Source organism: Phyllostomus discolor, chromosome 3, assembly GCF_004126475.2.
Source record: "Phyllostomus discolor isolate MPI-MPIP mPhyDis1 chromosome 3, mPhyDis1.pri.v3, whole genome shotgun sequence".
Taxonomy (NCBI): domain Eukaryota; kingdom Metazoa; phylum Chordata; class Mammalia; order Chiroptera; family Phyllostomidae; genus Phyllostomus; species Phyllostomus discolor.
Window position 1 is genome coordinate 200,189,365 of NC_040905.2, and position 26,302 is coordinate 200,215,666.

The following is a 26,302-nucleotide window of genomic DNA, read 5'->3' on the forward strand; positions in this document are numbered from 1 at the left end:
TCATCTTCCGTCTTCTCCTTGCTGTGCCCACTCTGATCCAGACATACTATCTTCTAATAGTAATGCATTGTTTCATACCAAGCCTCATGTCATGTTCCGCCTCCAGTCTAAAATGCCTGATCTCCACTTGTTTCTCCTTGCTGAACTCCAGAAAACTTGTCCATCAGGACCCAGCCACACTTGGAAGGTTTCGTCTCTCCCTCCTCTCATTCCATTTTTTGCACATTTCACATTTCCTTGCAACTTGCTTATTGATGGGCCCTCCTTGCTTATCATACTGTGAATTGTTTTAGGCCAAGGTACTATATTGCTTTATCTCCATGTCCCCAGCTGCAGGCAAGAGCCAACACATAGTAGGGGCCCAAAAATATGTGTTGAATTCCAGAGACAAGTAATAGAATGCTCTGCCAGGGGTTAAACTTATACACTTGCTGTTGTTTCACTCTTCTAGCAAAAGTGATGACAAAAAAGCAGTTGGTCACCATTAAAAAGACTACATTTCCATGAAGCCACTGAAATGAAGCCATTGAAATGGGGTTTGGGGTGGGGTATAAGAAGTGGAATCCCTTTTGAAGACATTTGAAATCATTGCTTGGGAGAGAGGGTTGATAGTTTTTGCTAAGAAAGTGTTTGAAGGTCTAAAATAAGGACCTCCTAGGATACTAGAGAGAGATGGAGGGGAAGAAACTGGTTGACATCCTAGCTTTGCAGGGAGACTAATTCCTAAGCCCATGATGACCACCTGTTTGATTGGTCAGGAGGAACTGGGACTGATGAGCACAGGAAGGACTGAAGAGGGCATTGTAGCAGTGCTTTGCAGAGGCAGACAAGGTCCAGCCTAAACCTGTGGGACGGGACCTACCTGGGCCATCTGCCATTCAGTCATCAGCACAGCCTGTAGTAATGACTGCAGGAGGTGCCAGTAACTCATTTCCCTGGCAGTTATAGGAGGTGGAGACCAGGGACTGGAGCCCCCATTCTTTGGGAATGCAATAACAAATGCCGATGTGCCCTGACAATTAGGAGATTGTAACTGGTCACCTTGTTACAAACTGATGCCTGCATAATTAAGCAGCAGTATGAGAACACGTTTGGGAAGGGAAGTAGGTAATGGTAATTGACTTAAGTTTTCTTTCTCCCAAACAGAGCAGACAGGCAAGTGTGGTGACATTAAAACATAACCCTAAGTATCTTTGACATGTCTTTCATCATGGGGTGGAATCCAGGTTCCCTCCCCTTGAGTCTGGGCTCTACAATTGTTTGAACAACAACAAAAAAATGTTGCCACTTTAATTTCTGGGTCCAGACCTTAGGACACTGGCAACTTCCACATGTCTCTTGGGATGCTTGTTCTTTGAACCCAAACACCATGCTGCGAGGAAGTCCAGGCCACATGGAGAGGCCACATGTAGGTATTCCAGACAACAGACCCGGCTGAGGTCCTAGCCAACCACCAGGTCATCTGCTGGACATGTGAATGGGGAAGCCTTTGAGATGGCTCCAGCCAAAGCCACCAAGCCGACTGCAACCACATGGGAGAGCTGAGTCAGAACTGCCCAGCTCGGTCTGCCCAGTCCAGTCAGCCCCCAGAGTGACAGAGAGAATAATAAAATAGTCGTTGCTGTTTTAATGGAGTTGGGGTTGGGAGGTTGATATAGCAATAAATGCCTGGAACAGCAGGTTATTCACCTCTGAACAATGCTAGAAGATTGCTTGGAGGATATAGCAGCTGAGGGGCAGCTGAGGAAAGGACAGTAAAAACCTCAAGTTCATGCATATCCCAGGAGATGGGGAGCTCTGAAGTGCATAAATGCATATTCATCATTACAGGTTCCTGTCATTTCAGATCTAGAAGAGTCCTGAAAGGCGACCCCTCGCAACCTCGCAAACAAAGGAGCCCAAAGAGGGGAAGGGACTTGTGTCTATGTTTACATCACAAGAATCTGGCAGAAACCACCCAGGATTTTCATACCAACTAACATTCACTGCATGAGGCTGCCTATCTTTGGACTGGCTTTAAGCTTCTAATCTGCTGCGCTATTGGGGAGGAAACACACACAATAACAACATTTACCGAGAGTGTGCTAAGCATGCTAATCTACATTATGTCATTAAATCCTGCCAACGGTCTTATGAGTCAGGTTCTGCTGAAACCATCTCCATTTTACAGATGTGGAAACTGAGCTTCCACAGGTAAAAAAGCCTGCTCAAAGCCACCCAGTTAAAAAGTGGAAGAACAGCCCTGGCTGGTGTAGCTCAGTGAACTGAGTGCGGGCTGCAAACCAAAGGGGTGCCAGTTCAATTCCCAGTTATGACACACGCCTGGGTTGCGGGCCAGGTCCCCAGGGGCGGCCACGTGAGAGTCAACCACATATTGATATTTCTCTCCCTCTCTCTTTCCCTCCCTTCCCCTCTCTCTAAAAATAAATAAATAAAATTAAGAAAAATAAACTTTATTCTTAAAAAAAAAACAAACTGGAAGCCCAAGAACTTGAGTTCAGGTCACTGGATCCTGAGGCCCACTCTCGCAGCCACTCCCATCATGAGCAACAGTCTCACTAACTGGAGGGGATCAGTAACGGTGTGTAACTGCACATTTGATCTCTCCGGAGGGACCAGGACTGAGGGACTAGGATATGAAGAGGGCAGCACAGCAGAGCTCAGGCAGAGGCAGAAGCAGAAGCCCCTCTGGATGCCCACTACAAGCCCGGCACTGTTCTCTCCATGCTTTGCGTGTCCACTCCTGAACACAACCCAAGGTACTCTACATGTACTAACTCATTTAATGTCCCCAACGACGTGTGAGGTAGGTATGGTTATGATGTCCATTTTACATTTGTGTCCAGGGTCACAGAGCTAGTAAGTGGCACCACCAGGATTTGAACCCAGGCTCCAGATTTGACCTGGCCCTAGAGCTGGTGCTCTGCTCTGAAATAGAAAACCTCCACATAAACCCTCTGACGAAGACGATTTATTTTTACAAAATATAACTCACCCTACTGATTCCCCCCACCTTTAGCATGCATTGTGGTTTAGCACTGTGCCCACGGGAGTGGACCATTGGAAATACCATCGTTAACTGCCATTTTTTATAGGTCGAATGTCAGTGATTGCATACGGTTCAATATACTAGAAGCCACAGGAGTGAATAAAATCCCAGAAGAGGAGGATACAGAGCATGAAAAGAGTAGAGTGACTGACATAGGAAAATCCCAGGAAACTCAAACATTTTCTGACTGACTTGCTGTGTGACCTCAGTAAGTCCCTCACTGACACCTGTAATTTCTTCAGTTGGACATTTAGTCCAGAGCATTGCTGGTTCTGATCACTTTCTGATGTGTCCTAGATTTTGCTTTTTCTGGAAGCTGCCCATCAATTTCCCTCCTGGAATCCTTCAAAAACTCCTGCCCAGCCAGGGGTGGAAGGGAGGGATGAACAGGGGGGCACAAAGGATTTTAGGGTGATTAAACTATTCTGCATGATACTGTCAGGGTGGATACACATCATTACGCATTTGCCAAAACTCACAGGATGCACACCTAGAGTGAATCTTCAAGCAAACCATGGACTTGGAGGGATAAAGATGTGTCGGTGCAGCATCATCGATTGTAACAAACTCTGGGGTGGGATGTTGGCGGCGGAGGGCCAGTGTGCGTGTTTGGTGGGGGGCGTGCAGGGAGGATATAAGAATGTGATACTTAACGGTCAGATTCTTTTTTTAAATAAACAGGGTTGACCACTTGGATCTCTTCTTTTTGGAGCATCAGTGGCAGTCAGGAGATAGTGGACAGTGGTGGTGGCTTCTAACTCAGGGAGCAGTCTCTCTCTCTCTCTCTCTCTCTCTCTCTCTCTGCCCCCTCACCCTCCCTTCTTTCTTCTTTTATTTATTCCACATCCTAAGCCTTAATAAGGTGTAAAACAGTCAAAACACTATGTCATACATCTGAAACTAATATATGCCAATTATACTTTAACACAAAAATGTAAAAGTAAACCAATAAACAAATAAACTCGGCCTTGCCTGGAACCTGAAACTACTCTAAAAAAATAAAGCCTTTTTAATTGCCAGCCAACACTGTCTCTACAGAGGAGGTCACACAGATGACAAGTGTGCCACTGATGGTTTTGAAGGGAGGGAGGAGTGGCATGAAGCGATGAGACACTTATTAGCATCTCCTTACTCTAGGCCTGGTGCTGGGGCATCTGTTAGCTCCTATGAGCCTCTCAGCAACCTGTGTAGCAGCCGCTCTTGCTGTCCACAGTACTTGTCACAGATAGACAAGTGCAGGGTCAGAGAACAGACAACACTGGCTCAGGGTCCCCCAGATATAATACATGGAAGAGTCTCTAACTCCAAGCCCAGGCTTTCTTCCCAGACCTCCCTTGCTCCATGCCCCATTTTCAGCCTCAGAGTGAGACACCCCCCCCCACTCCCAACCCTCGATCACAAGGCCATACACCTAAGGAATACTAGCTGGCAAGGACCCATTTCCTACATGAGAAATTGTGCAGCTTAATCTGTGGCTCTATAAATCACGTAAACGACACCTAATTTCCTCTGTCAGGACGAACTTGGCTTTTCAAACCATTCTCCCCTGAATGATGAGAGCCTGACAGAACAGCTTGTTAATCTGGGTGACAGGGGGAAGACATTTAGAGCCAGCCAAACCCCCGCTCTTGCCACACTTACCTCTGCTAATGAAAAAATATTAGAGAAATAAATACACAACCCACTGAGACACTCCTGCACGGGGCTCCGTCAGCTGCCTGTTTCACAAGATGTACAGACGCAAGATGATAGGGTTCTATGAGCCTCAGGCAAGGAGCTATTTTTCTTGTCAGTTCACCCCATATTTCAGCTCTCATCCATCTCATGTAGAAGATGACGTGCTAGGTTTTAATGCATTAACAATAACAGCGAGCATTTTTTAGCATACACATGCCAGACACACGGCTCAGTGTTTGCCCTGAAGAGAGTCAATTCATTTCCACAGTAACACTGGGTACTCCTAACCCTCCCATGGTACAGAGGATGAGGCTGGGGCCCCAGTGAGTTTGGGGTCCTTTCTTATGCCACACAGCCAGCATTTGGCAGAGCAAAACTCGAACCCAAGGTCTTCAAATTCCAGAGCCTAAAGCTTCACCACTACGAGCTGATGTAATCCTGTATATTAGGTTGCATTGCCTCCCTGCAGTGTTTGAAAAAAGTTAAAATTTAGAAAAGTTTGGCACTCCTGTGACCCACTACTTGAACTATGTCATGAATCTACGATGATTTGGAGTTAGCATTCTAACACAAGACTGATTCCAAAGGTTGAATCCTCTTCTCTACCCTGGTCATTTTTCCTACACGCTGAAGACAGATAGGAGTTGAGGTACATGACATATTCTCAGGAGGAGAAAGGGTGACCAGTTACCCTTGTTCTGGTCAGTCCCCAAGTCCTTATACCCCAGAACAACACTGCAAAGTGTGTTTCCAGAGACAGGAATTCAATGGGATATTAACTGATTTGAGTTAAAAAGAATTGGGGGTAGGGTGGGGAAGGTTGTCCCCGGGGTCAGATAAATGTAAAAGACTAGATAAAACAAAACCAAACAGATTGCTCCACGTAGAACTTTCAGAGCCATTTATATGCTAATGGTCACCAGGAAGCCCTAAGAAGGTAATGTATAAAACCCAGCATTTCCCAAATGTACTAGTACTTGTCCCTGGAATTTTACCCCCACGTGGCACCCGAGGATCTGGCACTCTGCAGTGTTTTCTCCAGGTTGCATTAATCCAGATTCTAGGCTGGATACAAGGTCCTTGGCCAGCCAAGAGCTACTCAGGAAAGAGCTCATGCCAGCTCTGCCAGTAATTGTACAATGCTAGCCAGGTCCGCCTGCCTCTCGGGGACTTGGTTATCTCATCTGTAAAATAAGGGTGCTGAATGTGCTTAGGTCTGAGGCCCTGACCTTCTGGCAACACCATGCACGCAAGAAGTACGTGAAGCTCCCACTGATGCTGCCCAACTTCTGCTGAATCTTACCCAGGCAGCCAGCTCAGGTGCCTGTTCTCGTGTCGAACGAGACCCTGGGTTAGTTACCCTGAAGACCTGGGCCTATCTGGTCACAGACTTCTGCCACTTCTTACTGGATGGCTATGAGTCATTCGAATGCCTTTGTGTTAATGTCAGGACCCCCAAATCTTTGGCCTCTGCTTCTCCCTCCAGCATCACCTCTTGCCAATACCCTTTTAATGCTCTGTTCTCTAGCCATGCTTTGTCACCTCTAACCTTTTACATGCTATTTCCTCTCCTTGGAATCTCCTCCCCCACTCAGTAATTGCCCCAGTGACTAAGCCATCGGCTTTCAGCTAGGTAGGCTGTAGAGTGTTCTAACCTTCTAAAGCCAGGACAGGTACCTTTCTTTATGACACATCTTCCCCCACCTTTTGTTATAGTAAAATGTATTTTACTATGTTATATGTTATTGTCTATTTCACTGCTCCTCTGTCTCTCCTGATAGACGGTGCACAAATTGAGGTTGGGGCCCTGTCTGCTTCATTTACTATTCAGTCCCTACTGCCTGACATAGATTAGGGGCCCAGTAGTTGATTAATCAATGGGTCCATCATAAGTTAATTAACGTTAAGGATCTTAATTTTGTTGTATCTCTCTCTGTTCCTTCACCCCACGTTGGCCTTGGCATGGAAGATTCCTTCTCTGCCCAGCGCCTCAGGGTAATTCTGTACTCTTAACCTCCGTCATGCTCCTACTAGTTTCTAACTTCACCCCTGAGAACAGCCCAGGAGACCTAAGAGCCAATGCTCTTGACTTAAAACACTCCAACATCCTCTAGTAAAATATGGAGGGGTTTTTAAGCATTTTGTACAAAGCATCCCTAATGTGAGAATGGACAAGGGCAAAATTTCTTCAAAGTCTCTATCTTAACCAGTTATGCAAATTGCACATTCTACTCTACCATAGACTTGGGTTGGTTTTAATATTAAAACAATAGATTTCCTTCCAAATGTTTTCGTAATGTGATTCTCTGGACCTCTTGCCTCATTAATGACTCGAAGCACTTGTTAGAAATTCCGGTTCCCAGGCCAAACTCAGACCCACTGAACTAGAACCCTAGGAGAGAGGTTCCAGAATCTGTGATTTAATATACTCCCAGGTGATTCTTATGGATTATGACTTTCAAGAACTCTGACCTCTTTATCGTGTGGCTCAGAGTGTATCCCCCAGGTTAGGGAACTCCAGTTAGAGAATTAAAAAAAAATACGTAGCATGTTAATAGGTATCTTTCTAGTATCAGACATAAGGGACAGTTTGGTGGTCATATTTGAACCAAATAACATTTCTTTGGCCAAGGGTAGTGAGCCCCATGAGTTACAATTGACTATTTGGCTCAAATTGGACCAGTCAGGGTTTGTTTGTTTGTTTTCTGGGAATTTAGATTTACATGCTAATTGGCATCTCTGAGTGATTCAACTGGTGTGAGATAAAAAGCTGGACTTGGCTAGGGTGGCCTTATCATGTTGAACTGCCTGAATGGAGACCAGAAAAGATGAGAAAGGGGAGAGAAAGAGAGATGGAGAAGGGGAGGAGGAAGAGAAAGAGGCAACAGACTTAAGAACAGGGAGAGGCAGAGGCGGCAGACTCAGGATCACCACTCAGAGCACCTCCCTGCATGCTGGTAGTTCAGCTGTGTGCTCTGCCCTTAGTTACATGAGAAATCCATGTATCATTATAATAATTTCTCTCTCTCTTTTTTTTTGCTTATGAAGTTTCAGTGAGTTTCTGTTTCTTACCACTTAAAAGCTTTGACTAATACACGTATAAACATTCTACTTCTCAGCCTGGCACAGAAAGCTCTTCACACAGAAGTACCAAACAATGTCTGTGGCCTCACACCCCACGGCCAGAGCCTGCCCCAGTCCTACATACCAGCTACACTGAACCACTTGTCATGGACCAGGCGGGAAATAAACTTTTATGCCACCGTGTCTTTGCATGTGGTTTCCCTTGGCTTATAATGTCTTTCCTGCATTCTGCCTTTGATCAAATCATACTCATTCCTTAAGAGATACTACAACTGCAATCATTTTTGGAAACTCTTTTCTGACTTCCCAGCAGAATTGAAGGTCCCTGTTGTACCTTGGGCAACACGTCTATGAGGGAACTATAATATTTTATTGAATTATTTCCTTGGATGTCCCTTCTCTCCATTGCACTTGGAGTTCTTTGCCTTATTGTATCATAAGCTCCTTGCACAAGGCCTGGCTCAAAGTTGATATTCCATAACTATTTGTTGCATGAATAAGTTTTGCATGGATGAATGGTAAACTCTGAGGAATGGAAGACTGGGAGCTCTTCGGATGTCCAATCTATGTTATCCTAGTAGACCTGCTCAGTCATCAGAGCAATAGATTGTGCTTACATTGTTCCAAACTATCTCCAGACCATTTGTCCTGCCTGTCATTGAGCTGATAGCAATTATGAAAGTGATGAATAGCAGACCAATTATGAGCAATAGGAAACATCAGTTATAACTCCTGGGAGAAGACACAGCCATATCAGTAGCCTCATCCATCTAACTGTGAGTCATCTTCCCAAGGCATCTTGCCCTGTGACCTTGAACTGCCAAGGGTTTCTTAGTCTCGCATGAATCCAAGTTCTTCGGAGGATGGCCCCTCCTCTCAGAGCCTGTCTTCTACAAGGCGTTGTTCCTGGCCCACTCCATCCTGAGAGAGGAAACCTGGACAGAACTCAGACACTTTTCCTCAGGGAAGCCTTTAGACAAGGATCCCAGCCCCACCCAACACACAAGACCTGTCTTTTAAGGCCCTTTGCCCTTTGAGATATAGCAACTCCTCTCTCCGTGGTCAGAACATCTGGTGATGAGAGGCAGGTGGGGAGGTTTCAAGTGGAGGATTTGTCCGAGATTGTGGAGCTAATGTTACTATACGCTAGCTTAAGTTAATGGTGAGTTCCTGAATGAAGGGCTGCAGAATTTCCCTTCTGTGGCCACGGGTGACCTAATATTTCCAGTACACCAGTTTTCCCTTAGGAAGCATCTGAAGGAGGCAGTCTCTCCAGATGGTGTGGCTTCTATGGTTGGGCCTATGGGTGGGGGCAGGGAAAGAAAGGTCAGAGGACAGGACGGGGACAGGCTTAGTTGAGACTCATACTGAGCTTATCTTTGCCTTTGAAAGGGAGCCTTAGATATTTGGTTGAGGAGGTTGTGCAAAGGGAGATTTCCACCTTCGGGTTCATTGTAGCTACACTCCCACTACGGCAAGCTGGACAGGAGGAGTCTAGGTCCCATAACCCAGCAAAGGACATCACACAGGCTTGAGGGAGGGCACAGCCTAGAGGTTAAGAGTATGATCTTTGGAACCAAATCCCTGGATTCAATCTTAGTGCTATCACAAAGCAAACAGACAGCAGTGACTTGGACCCTCTATGTTTCACTTTCTACATGTGTCAAATGGGGATATAGTAACATCTTCATCATTAAGGAATGTTATAAGGATCATTTACAAAGTATCTAAAGTAATGCCAGTTCTATATATGAATCTACACATATATCTATATTTGATTTATAAATGATTATATTGACCAAGTTCTGAACTTGGGTATTCTTTAGATGGAATCAAACTGATGAACATAATAAAGTTGTTACTTATAAATATTTATAGACAAAAGTAATTCTGGGTACATATATGATAATAATAATAATAATTACTATTAATATCGTTCCAGTGGGGGGAAATACATCCTTAAAAACCAACTGTCAGAAACAAGATTCTTTGCCTTTGGATAATTATGCCTTTCTTCATTTCCATGAACTAAGTACCTTTTTTTTAATCAATGGATGCCTGAGGCTAAGGCAATTACTATTTATTGTATACCTACTCTGTGCTGGAAGCTTTAAGTAGAAGCAAGAGCAAAAGCAGAAGAGAAAAGGATGGACGAAAAGGAGAGGAAAGATAAAAAAGATGAGGAAGAGGAAACAAACTGCAGTTAATACTGATCAAGTTTTTAATCATATCAGGCATTGCTAAGTGCTCTTCACACGTAATCCATTTAAACTGACAGAAACTCGGTAGTATCCTCACTGAGACCCTGGGAATCTAAGTTATATCTCCAGAGTATGTGGCGGATTGAGAATGTAGGTCTAGGACCATCTGATTCTTATACCTCCCATTGTTTACCATTATCATCTTATATAATATCCCGAACCATCCTAGGAAGCAAGTCTTCTTAGTATCCCTATCTTACCGATAAGAAAATGGAGCTGAAATAGGCTAAGTCACCTGTGCAGTGTCATCTAACAGGTAAGTATAAAATCTGGAATTCAAGTCTGTACCTGGTTGACTCCAAAACTTGAGCCCTATACATGACATCTCATTAAAATTCTAAAATTTCAAAACCTCACTAAGAAGTCTGTTTATTTTGAGTATAACTAATAGCCTTCTGAAGATAAAACTTAAGTAAATCTATGTATATTTATATAAATATACATGAGTATTATATATAGCAGGTCCTCGGTTAATATCATTTTGTTCAACTCTGTTTCATTTAATGTTGATGAGATGCCACAGGAATTTAACTTTGGTTTCTATCAATTACACTATGGTAAAATTGCTTTCATTATACATCATTTGGTTGAATATCACAGAACCTACTGATGGCGTTAAGTGAGGACTTACTGTATACCAATGTATCTACTAATCAGCAAATATACCTGCCAATAGGTATCTGCACATTTGAGAAACAATAACCATGGGAGAAGCATTGTGGAGGGGTGGACTGAGCCTCACGGATGTGTACTTGTCTATCTCCAAGCAGCTACCCTCTTTCCATTTCCTGGTATCCCCTCTGACTATTCGAAGGGACGCAAGACTCTCTGGAAAACATTCAGGTTGGGCAAGGTCAAGTGGAAGAGCAGAAAGTCTTATGAGTGGATTAATCCTAAAACAGAGTTGAAGAAAGGGTTGTAGATTGAGTTAAGAGAAGGTCTTTGTTGAGTTTGGGGATAAGAACTCTAATTAGATGGTGAAACAGAACCCAGCTTCCAAGGGGCTGAGAAATCACTAAGAGGCGAGAACAGAGCGAGGAGTTTCGCTGTCAAGGGAAAGTAAACAAAAAGTGACAGGAAGGAATCTAGAATGCAAGGAGGCTACTTGCTGACAGCACGGCTTGCCCATGTCAAAGTGCACAGGAGGGAGACGACAATGAGGTCATCTCTATGGCTTACACGTTGAGCCCACAGGCCATGCTACCAAAAACAAATGCACTTAAATCCTGCTTCCATAACTACTGGCTATGGGACATTGATAAGAAATTTCTCCTTCGAAGCTGCAGTTTCCTATAGCCACACCAAAGTGGTATTTTGAATTCCTACTATGTGCAGTAAAGATAGAAAGTGTGATCCAAGACAAACCCGAAAGTGTGGAAGCAAAAGACTTAGAGTCTGCTTTTAACTCTGTGGGCACGTGATGCAGCCTCTGTGTACCCTCTGAGTGTTTAGTCATACTAGGCACTGCTAAGTGCTCTTCAGACATAATCCATTTAAACTAATAGAAACTCGGTAGTACCATACATCACACATCACCACAAAGAACACAGCACACTGGAGTTCCTTCAGAAACTAGGATAATCAGGACGGCTGGGGTAGGAGGCAGTCTGAGATAAGAATCGCACTCATGAGATGGAAACCTATGGCGGGAACTGGGGCTGTTTACCAGAAGAAAAGTCCAGTCAAGCCCTAACATGTCTTCGAGTACCGGAAGGGCTGTCACTTAGAACCAGGAGAGAGGACTACCTTTTACTTGAGCTGCTTCTATGTGCCAAGCATTGTTACTAAGCACCTTCTGAGGATTATCTTGGTTAATTTGAAAAACAATTCTAAAAGGTAGGTATTATTAATCACATTTTACCGACGAGAAAACGGAAACCGAAAAACTTAAGTAATGCGCCCAAAGGCACACAGAGATCTTCTGCCAAATCCGATACTTGAACCCTCATTTCTCGGGCTCCAAAACATGTGCTCTTTCTCTAAATCCATAGGTGAGACTATTTCTGTGCCGTGTTGATGGACGGAACTAAACACTAAAAGGATAAGAAGCATACAGGAAAGCATCTGACTCAGGATAAACGAAAGATGTCCTAGTAGTGACAGCAGGCTGCTTAGGGGTCACTGAGCAAGCAGTTGGTTGGGAATATTCAGACACAGGCGCTTGCAAAGGATGGTCTAGAAAAACTGTTAATTTGGAGAACATGGCAAAGGTATGGACGATTTCTTTTAGTTCTTATCTTTTAAAAATACAAACTTTCGCATTTACACATAAAATGATATAATATTTGAGGTAAGAGCAGGGGTGAGTGGATCACCGTTAAACTAGAAAGTGGTAGGGATGAGTTCATTACATTATTTTTTCTACCTTCATATATGTCATACTTTTCTACACTCAGTTGTTTTGGGGTTGGGTAGCAGAAGATCCAGAGATTTAACAGGGCTCCCCCCAAATGGGAACATTTGGCAATGAAGCTAAAAATGAAAAGAAACACCTAGTCCCGGGGAGAGAAGCCTTGTTTCTCGAGGAATTTTTTTCCTTCCCAGGACTTGCATGTGTGGCCTGGACCCATGCGGCTCCGAAATGCTAGGAGTGGCGTGACTCTGACGAGCACGAGGGCTCTGCACAGACCGACTGGCTGTGTAGTAAGTAGTATAAACACTTGCTGTGCTCACTGCATCTGCCTGGTGGATTGGGAGGCACATATGGAACACCTTTTTTTTTTCCTTCTTAGATTAGAGAGAAATAGACAGAAGGAGGTGAATTGTTTGTGAATTCTCCCTAGGCCTTTAGCACCCCTGCAGACTGAAGTTGCCTAATGACCCGAGAGGAGCCTGCTGTGAGCAGGGCTAAGCTCCAACAGGGATGGGTCTGCAGCTCACTCTGTTCCTGGAAGCCCAGCACTGCCTGGCGGGGCCAGGCTTTGCAGGACACCCTTAGATAAATGATGGCTGTGTGATAAATGAGTGGTCGCGAGGACAGCCGGAAAAGGGATTCCAGCCCTGGCTCGGACATTTGTTAGCCCTGTGGGGCTTCAGAGGGTGGTAGCTACCCTTTCTGAGCCTCAGTTGCCCTATCTGTAAAATAAGCACTGAAACCTCCATAGGCCTAGTGAGAGGATGAAGGAAGCCAGTCTATGTGAACATAACAGGTAAGCATACCAGTGCAAATTGGCAACTCACCTGTTTTTCACTCATCCATGCATTCATTGTCAACAATCTATTTCCTGAATGTCTACTATGGGTCAGGCACTATATTAAAAGCTGTTGCTGCAATGCTGAGACCCTGGTCCAATGGAGTTTACCCTCTAATGAATAGTTAAATATTTTGATTCAATATAAGCAAGGATATTCTAGAAGTGAGGGAAGCAGGGTGCAAGGGGTCACTGAGCAAGCTGTTACTGAGAATGTTCAAACACAGGCTCCAGAACCTTTTCAAGGTGTGGTAGAAAGGAATCAAGATGTAGACAAGAGTTTGACTAAATGCCTGTCCAGGGCCTGCATTCCTGAGTTTACCTGCTCTTTCTCCCTCAAAGGCGCAGTTGCCATCATTAATGAAAACCATAAAATGTGGAGGAGGAGAAAGAGGAGACAGGCATCAAACAATTACAAAGCATACAAACACAATTAGAAACTATCATAACTGCTATGGAAGAAAGATAAAAAGAGTCAAGAAAGTAAGTACACAAGCCAAAGGGGGCCTTATCAAATCCAGACGCCTCGGCAATCTGGTAGGTGGGTAGCAGTTGGCTCAGTGGGCAGAAGTCAGGGGAGGGGTGGAAACCATTCCACGTCGAGGGAACAGCATGTGCAAAGGCTCTTTGGAATGATAAAAAGCACTGTTTCCAGAAACTTGCAAGATCACTCTGACTACAGCACAGACAACCAGGACAGTAGGGGTACAAGATGAGTTTTAAGGAGTTCGAAGGTCCAGGTCATGGTAAACACCTTAGTCTTCATCCCAAGAGCAATTGGAAGCCAGTTAAAAAATTTGAATAGGGAAAGTGATATGAACAAGTTTTAGTTTTGAAAATATCACTCTGGTTACCAGGAAAGGGTTGGATTATAGGGAGCAACGTTCATTGTTAGCCAGTTAGGAGGCTCCAGCAATAATCTAGGCAAGACTTCGACCAGACTTGGTAAAAGTGAACATATCTGAGAAATTCTTAAGAAGAAAAAGCTATAGGATTTGTTAATGGGTTGTAGTGTAGGGCAATTGGGTGTAGACAGGAAGATACGAGTTTTATCAAAGATGTCTTAATGTTTTTGGGATTACAAGAACTGAGATAGAGCCCCAGCTGGTGTGCCTCAGTGAACTGAGTGCTGATCTGCAAACCAAAAGGTCACCGGTTCGACTTCTGGTCAGGGAACATGCTTGGGTTGCAGGCTGGGTCCCCAGCTGGGGGTGTGTGAGAGGCAACTGACGGATGTATCTCCCACACACATTTATGTTTCTCTCCCTCTCTTTCTCCCTCCCTCCCATTCTCTCTAAAAAGAAATAAATAAAATCTTAAAAAAAGAGAACTGAGATAGAAAACACTATTAAAAGACATGTTTGACCAATGAAGAGAAGCCCTTATATTTCCATGGGATGCAGGGGCCCAATATGGGAACAAATGAGGGTGAATCAGTGCAGAGAGCAGAACTGGTCGATTTTAAAAAAGAAATTGTGGCCATTAAGTAAAGAAATAAAGATGGTAGGTGGAGAAGGTAATATAATACAGTGACGGTGCCAACAGCACACATGAGACTTCCATTTATTGCACCTCATTTGAAAAGATGAAGGGCAGTAGCTAGGGGAGAGAGAGCAGCAAAGTGAGAAAAGCTCAGCAAAGTGAGAAAAAGCTAGGAACTAGCAGAGCCAACCCTGGCTCTGCCAGTTCCTACCTGAAGGACCTTGGGGCAAAGTGATGTGACTTCTCCATGCCTCAGTTCCCCTGATGGGAAAAGAAAGATAACAACAGAACCCACCATGCGGGGTTGGTGAGAGGATTTGGGGAGCTAAGTATATGAAGAGCTTGAGCTGAGCTCCTGGTGCCACTGAAGTACTCAGTAACTGGTTGTTATTTGTAAAGCATGTAGAATCCAATGAACAAAATAAACTGAAGAACAAAATAAAACCAGAGGCATGGACACATAGAACAGACAGGCAGATCTCAGAGAGGAGGTAGTTGAGGAGATTGGAAGGGATTAGCCAAAGAACTTATATGTATATATGCATGGCCTAAGGGCACAACAATGCAGTGAAGGGCGGAGGGTGGGGCAGAGGATGGGTAGAGGGGGGAGAGGGAGAAGTCGGGGAAGTGGGGGACATCCGAAACAGTGTCAACAATAAAAAAAGAAATACAATAAAATAAAATATAAACCTTAATTTATTTTTTAAAAACTACATGGGAAAGACATCCTGCAGTTCTCCTTTTTATTGCATTTTCTAACTGAATTCAATGTCCCATGTGGTAGAAAAAAAAAATCCATAAACTCTCTAATCTCTGACACGCAAACTGTTTGTATTTGCTAAGTCTGAATGTCTTGTATATCCTATTGAATCTGGTAGACTTCTGGTCTCACGAAATAGCTATGTGTTCCAGTTCTGCTAAGCGGGGAAGCCAAGCCTTAAGTTCCTCTTTTGTAATTGACCGTGAGCATGTTGAGTAATACGCGGATTATTTCCCCCCTCTTTTCTTTGATCTTCCCTCTTGCCAAGGATTGCCTGACAGTCTGGTTCCTGACCACTTCACCTCCTTCTCAGAATGCAAGGGAGATGAAGAGGAAGTGGCCCACAGCAGCGGAGAAGATTTATGCTGGATAAGAAGAAGTACTTGACTTTCTTAATCCCTAAGCAAGGAAATCCCTGAAGGAATTTCACAATGAGAAAGGCCAAAGATATACGAACAATGATTTTGGGTAGCGGTTCTCGAGCTTCGTGAACATCAGACTCACCGGGGGAGCTTGTGAAGATGGAGAGTCCAGACTCATCCCCCAGAGAAAGAGTCAGTCAGAGAAAGCCAAGAATCTGCATTCTTAACAAACGCTTCCCCATCCCCATCCCAAGTGATTCTCATGGACTTGGAGACACTCTGAGATCCAAGTTTCCACAACTCCAAGTTTCCTTTCTAACTTCTCTTGTTCTGCTTTCCTCCCCCGCTCCTCACTTTCTAATATACTATACTGTATCATTTACTAGTCTGATTGTTTATGCTTCCCACACATACTCCGGCACAAATGAAGTGTCCAGATGTAGAAATATATGCCTGTTTTGCTCCCTAATGTATCCCAAATGGCCAGAACAGGGCCTGGCCCATAGGAGACCCTTAGTAAATATTTGTTAAAATTACTTGAATTGAGTCTCTCAGACATCACATATGGGGACTTCTGATGGGGGACTCAAGAGTTGGAAAATTTTAGTTTAGGTAATAGCTGATAAGCTTAGCAATCGATGCAGGTAAAAAGCTATTGTTCCAGGAACTGAAGGTGTGACCCGCCCTGACTCCAGGAGACCATAAATAGTTGCACCTGTGTGCCTCAGGGGGCCTGCAAGCAATCAAGAGTGTACCTGAGCCTTTGGAGACGTCCACCGCCCAGGACACAGAAAGACCACCGCCCAGGACACAAGGATGCTGCAGCTTTTATCTGGTTAACTTTTTCCCTTACCTAATTCCAAACCCCTTACCTACACTTTCTTCTCCTTGTAAACAGGGTTGGTTTAAAATGGAATTTAAGACAGTCTGTTAGGGTACATAACACACTGTCTTCTCAGATCACCAGCCCTCTGAGTCAAGTGCCCATAAAGATTCAATCCCTGTCTCTGCTTATTGGGTCTGGGAGGTGACAGGCAGCATGAACGCTGGCTTTTCCCGTTTCACTTCTGCAGGGGACACCGGCAACGTACTGGCCCCCTTATCTTACTGTTCTATGTCATGTGGGTTAAGAACGTTTAGAAAATATGCTGATGCCATTTCTCTTTTTACCAGAAAAAAAATTACAATAACGTATAATTCTGTAAAACCTTTCTGGGAATGGAGATGCAAAGACCCTCTAAAATCAGGGATCTGAAGAGCCCAAGTGCATAACCTTTGCCAAAAAAGCAGCCCTGGTCCCTGTAATTCCCCCTTCAATTGTTGCTGTAGCCATTAGCCTAAAACTCACAGCTAGACATCACTTGCCCTTGTCCTCAAATCTGGAAGTGTTCCTTCTCGTTTACATGGTACCCAAACCCTTCAGCACAGCATTCAAACTGGTCCACAGTTCAGCTTTCAGCATGCCACTTCTCCAGTGTTATCTTTCCTGAATCTTTCAGGCCTGTCACTCAGGCCTGTCACAGGACACAGACATCTGGGTTTGAGCTTTGACCCCAAAGGTCACTAGCTGTGTGATCTCAGACAAATGGTTTATCTCTTTAGGGCCTCAAGTTTTTGCTTCTGAATCTGTGGAACGGGCATAACAGTGTGTACCTCAAATGTGTGGTGGCAGGGCAGAGGAAAGGACACAGGTTAACATGCAGGAAGCACTTCAAAATGCCAGGGATATGGTCGGTACTCAATACTAGTTGGGCTTCTGCATCACTTCACACACATGTGGGATGCAAAGCCAAAAGCAACCAACAAAACAAACAAACACACAGACACAGACAACAGCATGGTTACCAGTGGGACAGGGTGGTGGGGCCAAGGCGAAGAGGGCAAGTACAGGAGGTCAAATGTAAGGTGATGGAAGGAGAACAGACTTCGGGTGGTAATGACATCACGGAGTAAGTATACAGATGTTGTGCTGTAAAGTTATATGCCTGAAATTTATATAGTAACATTAACCAATGTTAACCTAATATATTTAATAATAAAAATCTTAAAAACTAATTGCCGAGTTTTAGTCTTCTCTGTCTGGCACATAGTATTTGACATAACTTTCCTCTCCTTTTCTAAGACGTCTGGGTCTAGACCAGGGTCTGTCGCACGTTTGTTGTAGAGGACTTAGACAGTACACATTTTTGGCTGTGCGCATCATCCTGTCTTCTGTGGCTACTGCTCGACACTGCCATTGTTGCAGGAAAGCAGCCACAGCTGATCTGCGAAGGGTTGCGTGTGGCTATGCTACGCTGCACCGCTTTTGTTTATAAAAGCAGGTGGGAGGCTTGTTCTCCGGCTCTGGCCTAGACTAGCTTTGGAATTTTACAGACCTGGGTTCCAGCTTCTCCGAGGCCCAGTCTCCTCATCTGTCACAGAGGGATCACATAGTACTTCCCTTTAAAGTTGCCAAATGACTAAATGAGATAAAGCAGGAAAGCCCTTGGCACCATGTTTTTGGCAGATAATGTGTATCTAATAGATAGTTTTATCTTTATCAGCAGCAGACTTGTCTCAAGCTATTCCACTGTCTGCCCACATCCACCTTCCCTGCCCCAAAAATCTTATCCAGATTCTCCCTTCCAGAGTTTCTTTCTCCCTCTTTTCTAACACCGTTGGAATGCCTGTTGTATTGTTGAAAATAAATCATGCATTAATGTAGCATATGCAAGTAATTATAGTTACTTATGTGGCTCTTCTGCCTCATCCACTCGAATATGGGCTCCTTGAAGGCACGATCTATGTCTTATTCCCCTCTGTATCCCATGTCCCAGCATAGGAGCTGGCACACTCTCAGCGCCCAGTGCAAGGTGATGGTGGTCGTGGTGAGGGTGGCTGTGCTAATGATACTGGTGGTGGTGGTAATAATAATGGTGTGTGTGGGGGAGACACAATCTTGGCTGTTAATTTCTTTTCAAAGAGCAGTCATTTGGAATTCTCTTCTCTGTTTGAGCCAAGAAGTGTAAATAGAGAAAACAAGTCTTTCTGGCAGAGAGGGAGGATCTGCTGGAAGGTTAAACAACCACAACAAGACCAAAATTACACATGGCTCTCCCTTGGGCAGGATGGAAAAAAGCGGGGGGGGGGACCCCCTCACATTATCAGAAGTCAGGGGACCCAAGCTCTAGAAAAGAATTATTCAGATCTATAGAGTATTGTAGAGTCTGCAAAACAACAGCAAACGGGCGCCTAACTTTTTCCACACGAGAATCCGTGGGGAAGTTAGCACCACCCACCTCACCGAGGAGGAAGCCGAGCCTCAGAGAGGTGCTATTCCTGCGGTCGGAAGCCATGCCTGGCCACTTCGAGTTCAGACTTGGCCATGAGACCTGGACAAGTCGTTCTTCATCTCTAAGCCTCGGTTTGACTATTTGTGAAATAGACAGGTTGATCTGGAAAATAAACAGGATGCGATTTTAACACCCCTCTCTACCCATAAATGCTCTGGCATTGGGATCGAGCACAAGATAAGCCTGTCTTTCTCTTCCCAATATTGACCGCAGGAGTCAAACTGGCAAGCTCTCTGGATGAAAAAGAAGTTTCAGGTCCCAGGATGCCTCTTTCAACCTCAACATTCTCCTTATTTTCAGGGTAGAAGCTGGATCCGATCCAATCACAAGGCCTGAGGGGAACGTGGGTCAAGTTAACCAGTACTGTCACACAGATAAAGAAACAGAGACCCAAGCAGCAGAAGCATTCGTGTCCAATGTCACACACAGACTGAGGTTGGGGCCCACATGTCCCAGTTCTCTAGATCTTCCACAGAAAACACTGAACCCCGAAATGGAGAGGGACAGACACTGTAATGTCTACTTTTTACACGTGAGTAAAAGTAAGGTCACCCAGACAGTCGGTGGCAGAGATGGAATTCAGACCCAGCTCTGCCTGGCTCTTCACCGTGACACTGTTCTGTCCCTGCCACTCGGAGTCGCCTCTTCTTCACCCAAAGGCTAAATTAAACAGCCACACAGAGTCTTGCACATTAAGTACTAGTTGTGCTCAGCCAAGCTCTGTGGCTTTGGGCTGTGCATGGGTCATTTAACAGGTGGAGGGAGGAGATTTACATATTAATCAAACCCTTTAATCATAAAGACATTTTTTCCTGCTTTGCTTGTTCAAAACCACAACATGAACTATAATGATGGGTTCTTTTCCAGCTGGGACAGATGGCATCATCCTTTCCCATGCATTCTCCACTGGGCCCAAGGATACCCCAGCCACCAAAGGAGCCAGTGTCCAATGGCCCCAAGGCTCTCCACGGCACACCCTGGCCCTGGTCCAGCATCAGAGGCCAGAACTGCCCCCACAGACTTCAGGCAAGTCCTAACCCCTTTTTGATATTCTTGACTGGGTCATAAAATGGGACTCGGGAGCTGACTCAGCAACTCAAATGACTCAAGATGTTGGGAGTTCTCACACAGAAGAGTGGCTCCATCCTGCTCTGGAAGGGCTACAGGAGGAGGAAATCATTGTACTCGTGTTTAACTCCTTATCTACGGAATATAAGTTCTACAAGTGTTTCTAAAGTGGGAAAATGTTCCTAAATTCCCTCCCTTTGTGATCCGCCCTTCTGGGTTAACCAGTGATTTCTCCCATACAAAATACAGATCCCACTCTAGCACTCTGGGCATCTGCAAAGGTATCGAGTACTACCTAGGAAAGAAGGTACCAAAGGAAGCATAAAAAAAGGAAGGGGCCAGTTTAGACCAACAATATATTTTATCACTATACAAAAATGTCGCCCATTACGTGCCATGAGCCAGGCACTATACACTCATTATTTCGTGTGATTCCCATGAAGCAGGGATTATGAAACCACATTTTACAGACGTGGAAACTGAGGTTTGGGGAGGCCACTCAGCATCACACAGTGAAAAGGGGATTAAGGCAAGACCCCACCCCAACCTGGGTGGAATGCAGAGCCCACACTATCTGATTCCACTTTGACATAGTCTCTTGCAAGAAGCTCTGAAAGAAACTCACTCATCCTATCTGTTTTTTGTTTTTGTTTTTTTTTTTTTCTCACGTGGGAAAAGAAAGGCCAGAAAGAAAAAGGACTTGCACTAGCCTTGCTATGATTCGACGTTGGAGTCCAGGCCTCTTTGTGTGTTTTATGCACGTGGCCCTGCCTCCAGCTGCAGAGAAAGGCAGAGAGATGGAGAAACCAGGGGCGAAGGAGTGGTGGGGTTTTAGGAGGAGATAAGAAAACAAGTGATGAAAGCAGCCACTCTCTCAGCACACCAACCTCCCTCAGCAGCCATAGCGCCCTCCTTCAGGGCCATTTCCAGGCCTGCAACAGGGCTGTCCCACTCACTCCCACCGCAGCCTGCTCCCTGGGAAATGCCTAAGACACAATAGCCCCCAGGCTGCCGTGAAACTTGAAATAGTCCTGTCTTGCGGTTTGAGGTTGGGGGTAAAGCAAGTGGAGACTCAGAGAAAGCCAGCTCCAGCCAACCAGCTCTCCCATTTCTGCGCAGGGGTGACTAAGAGGCGCAGCCCTCAGAGCTGATAATCAGCACCCATGTCTGTCTGCCTGAACTCCTCCAGGGCTCCCCAGCACCGGGGACAACCTCCTTGCCACCACAGCCTGCAACGCTCTGCCGCGTCTGGTCCTGCCACCTCTGCTCAGGACTGCCTGTGGAGCAGTCCCTCAGTCTCAGCCCTTGCCACACTGTTGTCACTCATTCCTCAGGGAAATGGGCTGTGTTTGCTTATTCTTCAGGCCTTGGCAGGGACTGAGCCTTCAACCTAGCCTGTGCTCAGATGTCTCCCCTCTCCCAAGCCCTCGCCTCCACATTCACTTCGTGCACCTGGCCACTAAAGATTCAGTTTCAAGGTCACTGCCTCTGGGAAGCCTTCCCTGACCCCACAGGGCCCCAGTTACACACTTTCAGACCATGGCCCTGGCCTTTTCTTAGAACTTAAGATAGTCTGTCTTTTCTTGTGTGATTGTTTCATTAATATCTGTCTCCTCCACAATTCTGTAAACCCCATGAAGATAAAGACATATCTACTTGTCATAGTCTTTACTTCTCAGGGTGTGTGACATAGTACTTGCATACAGTAGGTGCTCAAAAAGACTTACTGAATTAATGAATCAATGACTAGGGCGCCTAGGGCTCCAGATCTCCCATAAGGAGAACAGTGACACCTAGTGGCCACTTTCCACACCCGTTCTGACAACACATCGAGAATGGACCTCAGGAAGACCTCACTGAACCTCCAGAGCTGAGTATTATAATGATGCTAAGGGAAGCTGGCACTGTTCAGACATGGGTGATCAGACTACTAAGCAAAGAAGAAAGGAGCTAGCACTCCTCTGCCACCACACATGTGCCAAGAACACGTCACAAAATTCCTGGGACTGGGCTTGTATTGTGCCACATAGCAGATGAAGAGAGCATGGCCCAGAATGACGGTCGCTGGGGGAAGCTCACAGAGCAGTGCATGGGGCTGTTCGTAGCCTCACTCACCTTGGCAGCTGATTAGGGAGAGTTCAGGCCTGTACAGCTATCGACATGCTGCTTTTTTCAATCACACACACAATGGTCTGACCAACCTTGGCATTTACTGGAAGTTTCAAGAGCCTCCACAGGTCTCCCTGCTTCCACTCTTACACTTCCACAATGTCCTCTCACCCTGAAGCTGAGGTGTGGAGATACAACATCTGTCTAGAAGGTATCCAGCCATGTAATACGAGAAATAGAGAGATTTCTTGAAGAAGATACAAGAAGCACTGTACATAGGATAATGATATTTCAGTTCCCTTCAAAGTAGGCACCTTGGGACCTCACACAGTTCTTCCAATTGCCATCAGCTGCCCTGTCATATTCTTCTGAATCCCATCAATGGTCTGAAATCTCTTCCCTTTCAAAGGTGATTTTAGTTTTGGGGAAAACCAGAAGTTGCAGGACACCAAATCCAGGCTGAGTCACCTGGGTGATTTGATGTTTCACCAGAAAACCGCACAAGACATGATGCATGAGCAGGCGCATTGTCATGATGAAGCTGCCAGTCACCAGTTGCCCAGAGCTGTGGCCTTTGAATCATTTGGATAGTTTCTGCAGAGGAATGTTCAAGCTTAACACAAAATTTGATGTAGATTCATTGCTCTACTTGCTCAGTCGTTTTGATGTGACAGCCACACAGTACACATGCTCACTCAGCAGCATCTACCACCCCCACTGACGAGTACAGTGAGGTCGTCATTGTTCGTGCATGTGTGTTGTAGCCCACTGTCCTTGGCTGCCGGGTTCCAGCAATGCCATTCAAACCATTCTCATTATATTAGCAATGGCTGGACTTTTTCTGGACAGTCCTCGTATATACATACTTGGCATTTCTGTTGGCATTACTTAGGGGACCTCTGATGCACAGGATTAGATTACTTATAACGCTTGGTTCATGACTCAGGCTCACTGTTGCACTGCACATGGTTATGTTTTATGTAACATCAAGTTAGCGTTAGTTAATTAACTATCTAGTTTTAATATTCTAATAAACTCCCACAAATCCACCGCCCAAAACACCAGCCAGGGACTTGACTACTTTAAATGTAACAAGAGCGCCCTCCTGACATCAGCCTGCCTCCCCTGACTCCAGATCACCATCATCCTGAATCCGATGGTCATCATTTCCTTGATTCCATTTTTAAATGGTTTATTGCACCTGTATTTATTTCTAAAAGGTAGTGTAGGAAGAGTGCACGTGTATCTTTTTTAACTTTAAATAGTAGAAAAGGTATCACACTATTTAAACTGTATCTTTGGGACTCGTGTTCTTCATTTAACATTATGTTCATTCATCTTATACAGTCATTACAGTTCATTTGTTTTGGCTGTTGTCCAGTATTCCATTGTATGCATATTCCACACCATAACTCCATCCCATTGATGATCGTCTGGATTGTTTGTCTGGATTGTTTCCAGAGGGCTCCTTCCACCACACACATCTAATCCTATCAGCCTCCTACTGATCATTTATCTTCAGCACCTCAAGGCCCTCCAGACAGATCCAAACTCCATGGTCTAGCTTACGATATCCTAAGTGACCAGGCTCCCCCTTACCCTGCTGGCCTCATCTCTGCTTTCCTTCCATATCTTAGTCTTAGCCATGGGGAACTTCAGCCTTTGTACGGAGGGAGGACCGTGTTCTTTTCTGCCTCAGGTAGCCTACCTGATATGCCTCCTCATCCTTGTTCTCATCACCTCGTTGTCCTATAGAAAGCCCTACCTGCTCCCTCACCACCCTCTGGCATTTACTCAGCCCAGCTGGATGCTATGGAAGAGACACAATCTTCATAGCATCCTACTGGATGTGGTGGTCAGTGGCCTGCCAGACTCTCTCCTTTGGAGTTCCAGAGCTGCCAAGGAGTTTCCACAGAGAGAAGAGTGGGAACCAAGCAGAGATGCCTTAGCCACCTTCCCCTTCCTCACAGAAGTTGTGGCATCACTATTCCTGGTTTTATGAATGGGGGCTCCTGAAGGCTGCACTTGGAAAAGTGTGCCATGAACACGAGTTTGCAAACCAGTGAACCAGATCACGCATATGGTCCCACCAAGCCCTGAAGTGCTGCCACTCAAAGTGAGAGACGCAGAAAGAGGAAAAAGAGCAGGCATAGTTTTACAATTAAGCCCATTGTCTCTGGAGCAAACCAACTTTCAGGAGATCACTAAATATCTTTGAGGATTCCCCACTTGTAAAACAGGTATGACATCAAAATGAACCCTATAGAATTGCCATTTTTACAAGTAAAAGATGGTCCAGTGTCTGCAATTTCATATGAATCCACCCGATATCTGTCAGAAAAACATAGCTTTGAAGGTTGAATTAAATAAGATAATCTAAGTATGGTACTGAGGCAGATACCACCAGTTTTTCACCAAACCCACATCTTCTTCGCCTAGACACACAGGTGGGACACGTTTCCCTATCTCTGCAGACAGGTGTGCCCAGCAGCGGAGTTCTAGCCAATGGGATGAGAGGCGAAGTGCCATTTGCCACTTTCAGCCTCGGCCCATTAAACCCACTCCCATGCAACCCCCCAGGTTCTTTCTTTTTCCATCTCAAACGTGGAAACATCAAGTTGATGTGGCACCGGATGGAACAGGCTGGATCCCTGCACTACTTCTCAGAGGAAAGCTACTCATAAAAAAACATTCTATGTGGGACTCTGCACAACAAGAAATAAACTCAGTGTCACAGGTTCGATTCCCAGCCAGGGTGCATGCCTGGGTTGCAGGCCATAACCCCCAGCAACCGCACATTGATGTTTCTCTCTCTATCTCCCTCCCTTCCCTCTCTAAAAATAAATAAATAAAATCTTTAAAAAAAAAGAAATAAACTCTACTGTATTAAGCCATTGAGATTTGAGAGTTTGTCGGTCATAGCAGCCTGTGTTACCAAGCTACTTATGGGCGTAAAACATGGTGAGGCATTGACAAATGCCAGTTATCACGATGATGATGATGATGATGATGATGATGATGCCAATGACTACAATTCCAACAAACAAGGGCTCATGGGGCAGGAGGTGGGTGGGTTGGTACTTCGATTTGACTCAGTGACTGTGGCAGGGGGCTCACCTCCTTGGTGCCATTGTCTTGGATGAGGGTATACAGGGGGACCACGCGGTTGATTTCCAGCAGCACCGGTGTGGGGCTCAGCTGCTCCTTGCCCGGTCGGCGGCAAAGGTGGCAGGTGGATGGACAGCGGCCTTTCTCCTCACAGCGGATCTCCACACCTGAGATGAGCTGGTCATCCGACAGCATCTGGGCTGTCAGCAGACCTGAGAGGTAGGTGATGAAGGGCATGGACTTGAGCTCCTTCTTGCTGCCCAACTCCGTGGTCTCTGGGGAGGGAGAGATACATTCAGTACTGTTCAAAAGGTCAGGCTCTTGAACCCATAAAGAGTCCGATGTGCTGGTAGCTGGTAGCAACTGCAAAAGGAAAAGATGGTAGAGGGGTTTGTTCATGATGCTTTATTAAGAGCACTGGCCTGAGGGTTCAGAGACCAGAATGGAGTCCTGTTCTACTGTTTGTTTACATTAAACGTGCCCCCCGCCACTGCTCTCTCTGGGCCTCACTTTCTCCATACTTAAAGATGGTAGGCGGACTAGAGGGTTCTCCAAGGATCTTGCAAAATGTTAATATGCACGAATATTTTTCCCAGCCAGAAATCCTTCCTGTCTACTGTTAATTTACAGAATTTCTACCTTTCTTTTATGAATCACCTCCAGTCCTGTATTTTTCATGAAGTCCCATGTAATAGGGGTAACACAAGCTTTAGAGTCAAGTTGATTTCAGTTTAAATCTCAATGCTACTTGATAATAGCCATCGACCTTGGAGAAATCTCCAAGAGCCTGTAGTAATTAATTCTGTAAAGTGGGATTAA

At 45.1% G+C, this 26,302-nt stretch overlaps 1 protein-coding gene across 3 annotated transcripts in view; it reads right to left on the minus strand.

The window, feature by feature from the left end:
- The window catches only part of ASTN2 (astrotactin 2), an 821,613-nt gene that overhangs the window by 149,214 nt on the left and 646,097 nt on the right, over positions 1-26,302 (minus strand). For all 3 annotated transcript variants that reach the window (XM_028509080.2, XM_028509072.2, XM_028509089.2), the window contains one exon: positions 25,493-25,758. In XM_028509080.2, the coding sequence (XP_028364881.1) occupies positions 25,493-25,758 (266 nt within the window). The remainder of the gene's footprint in view (positions 1-25,492; positions 25,759-26,302) is intronic.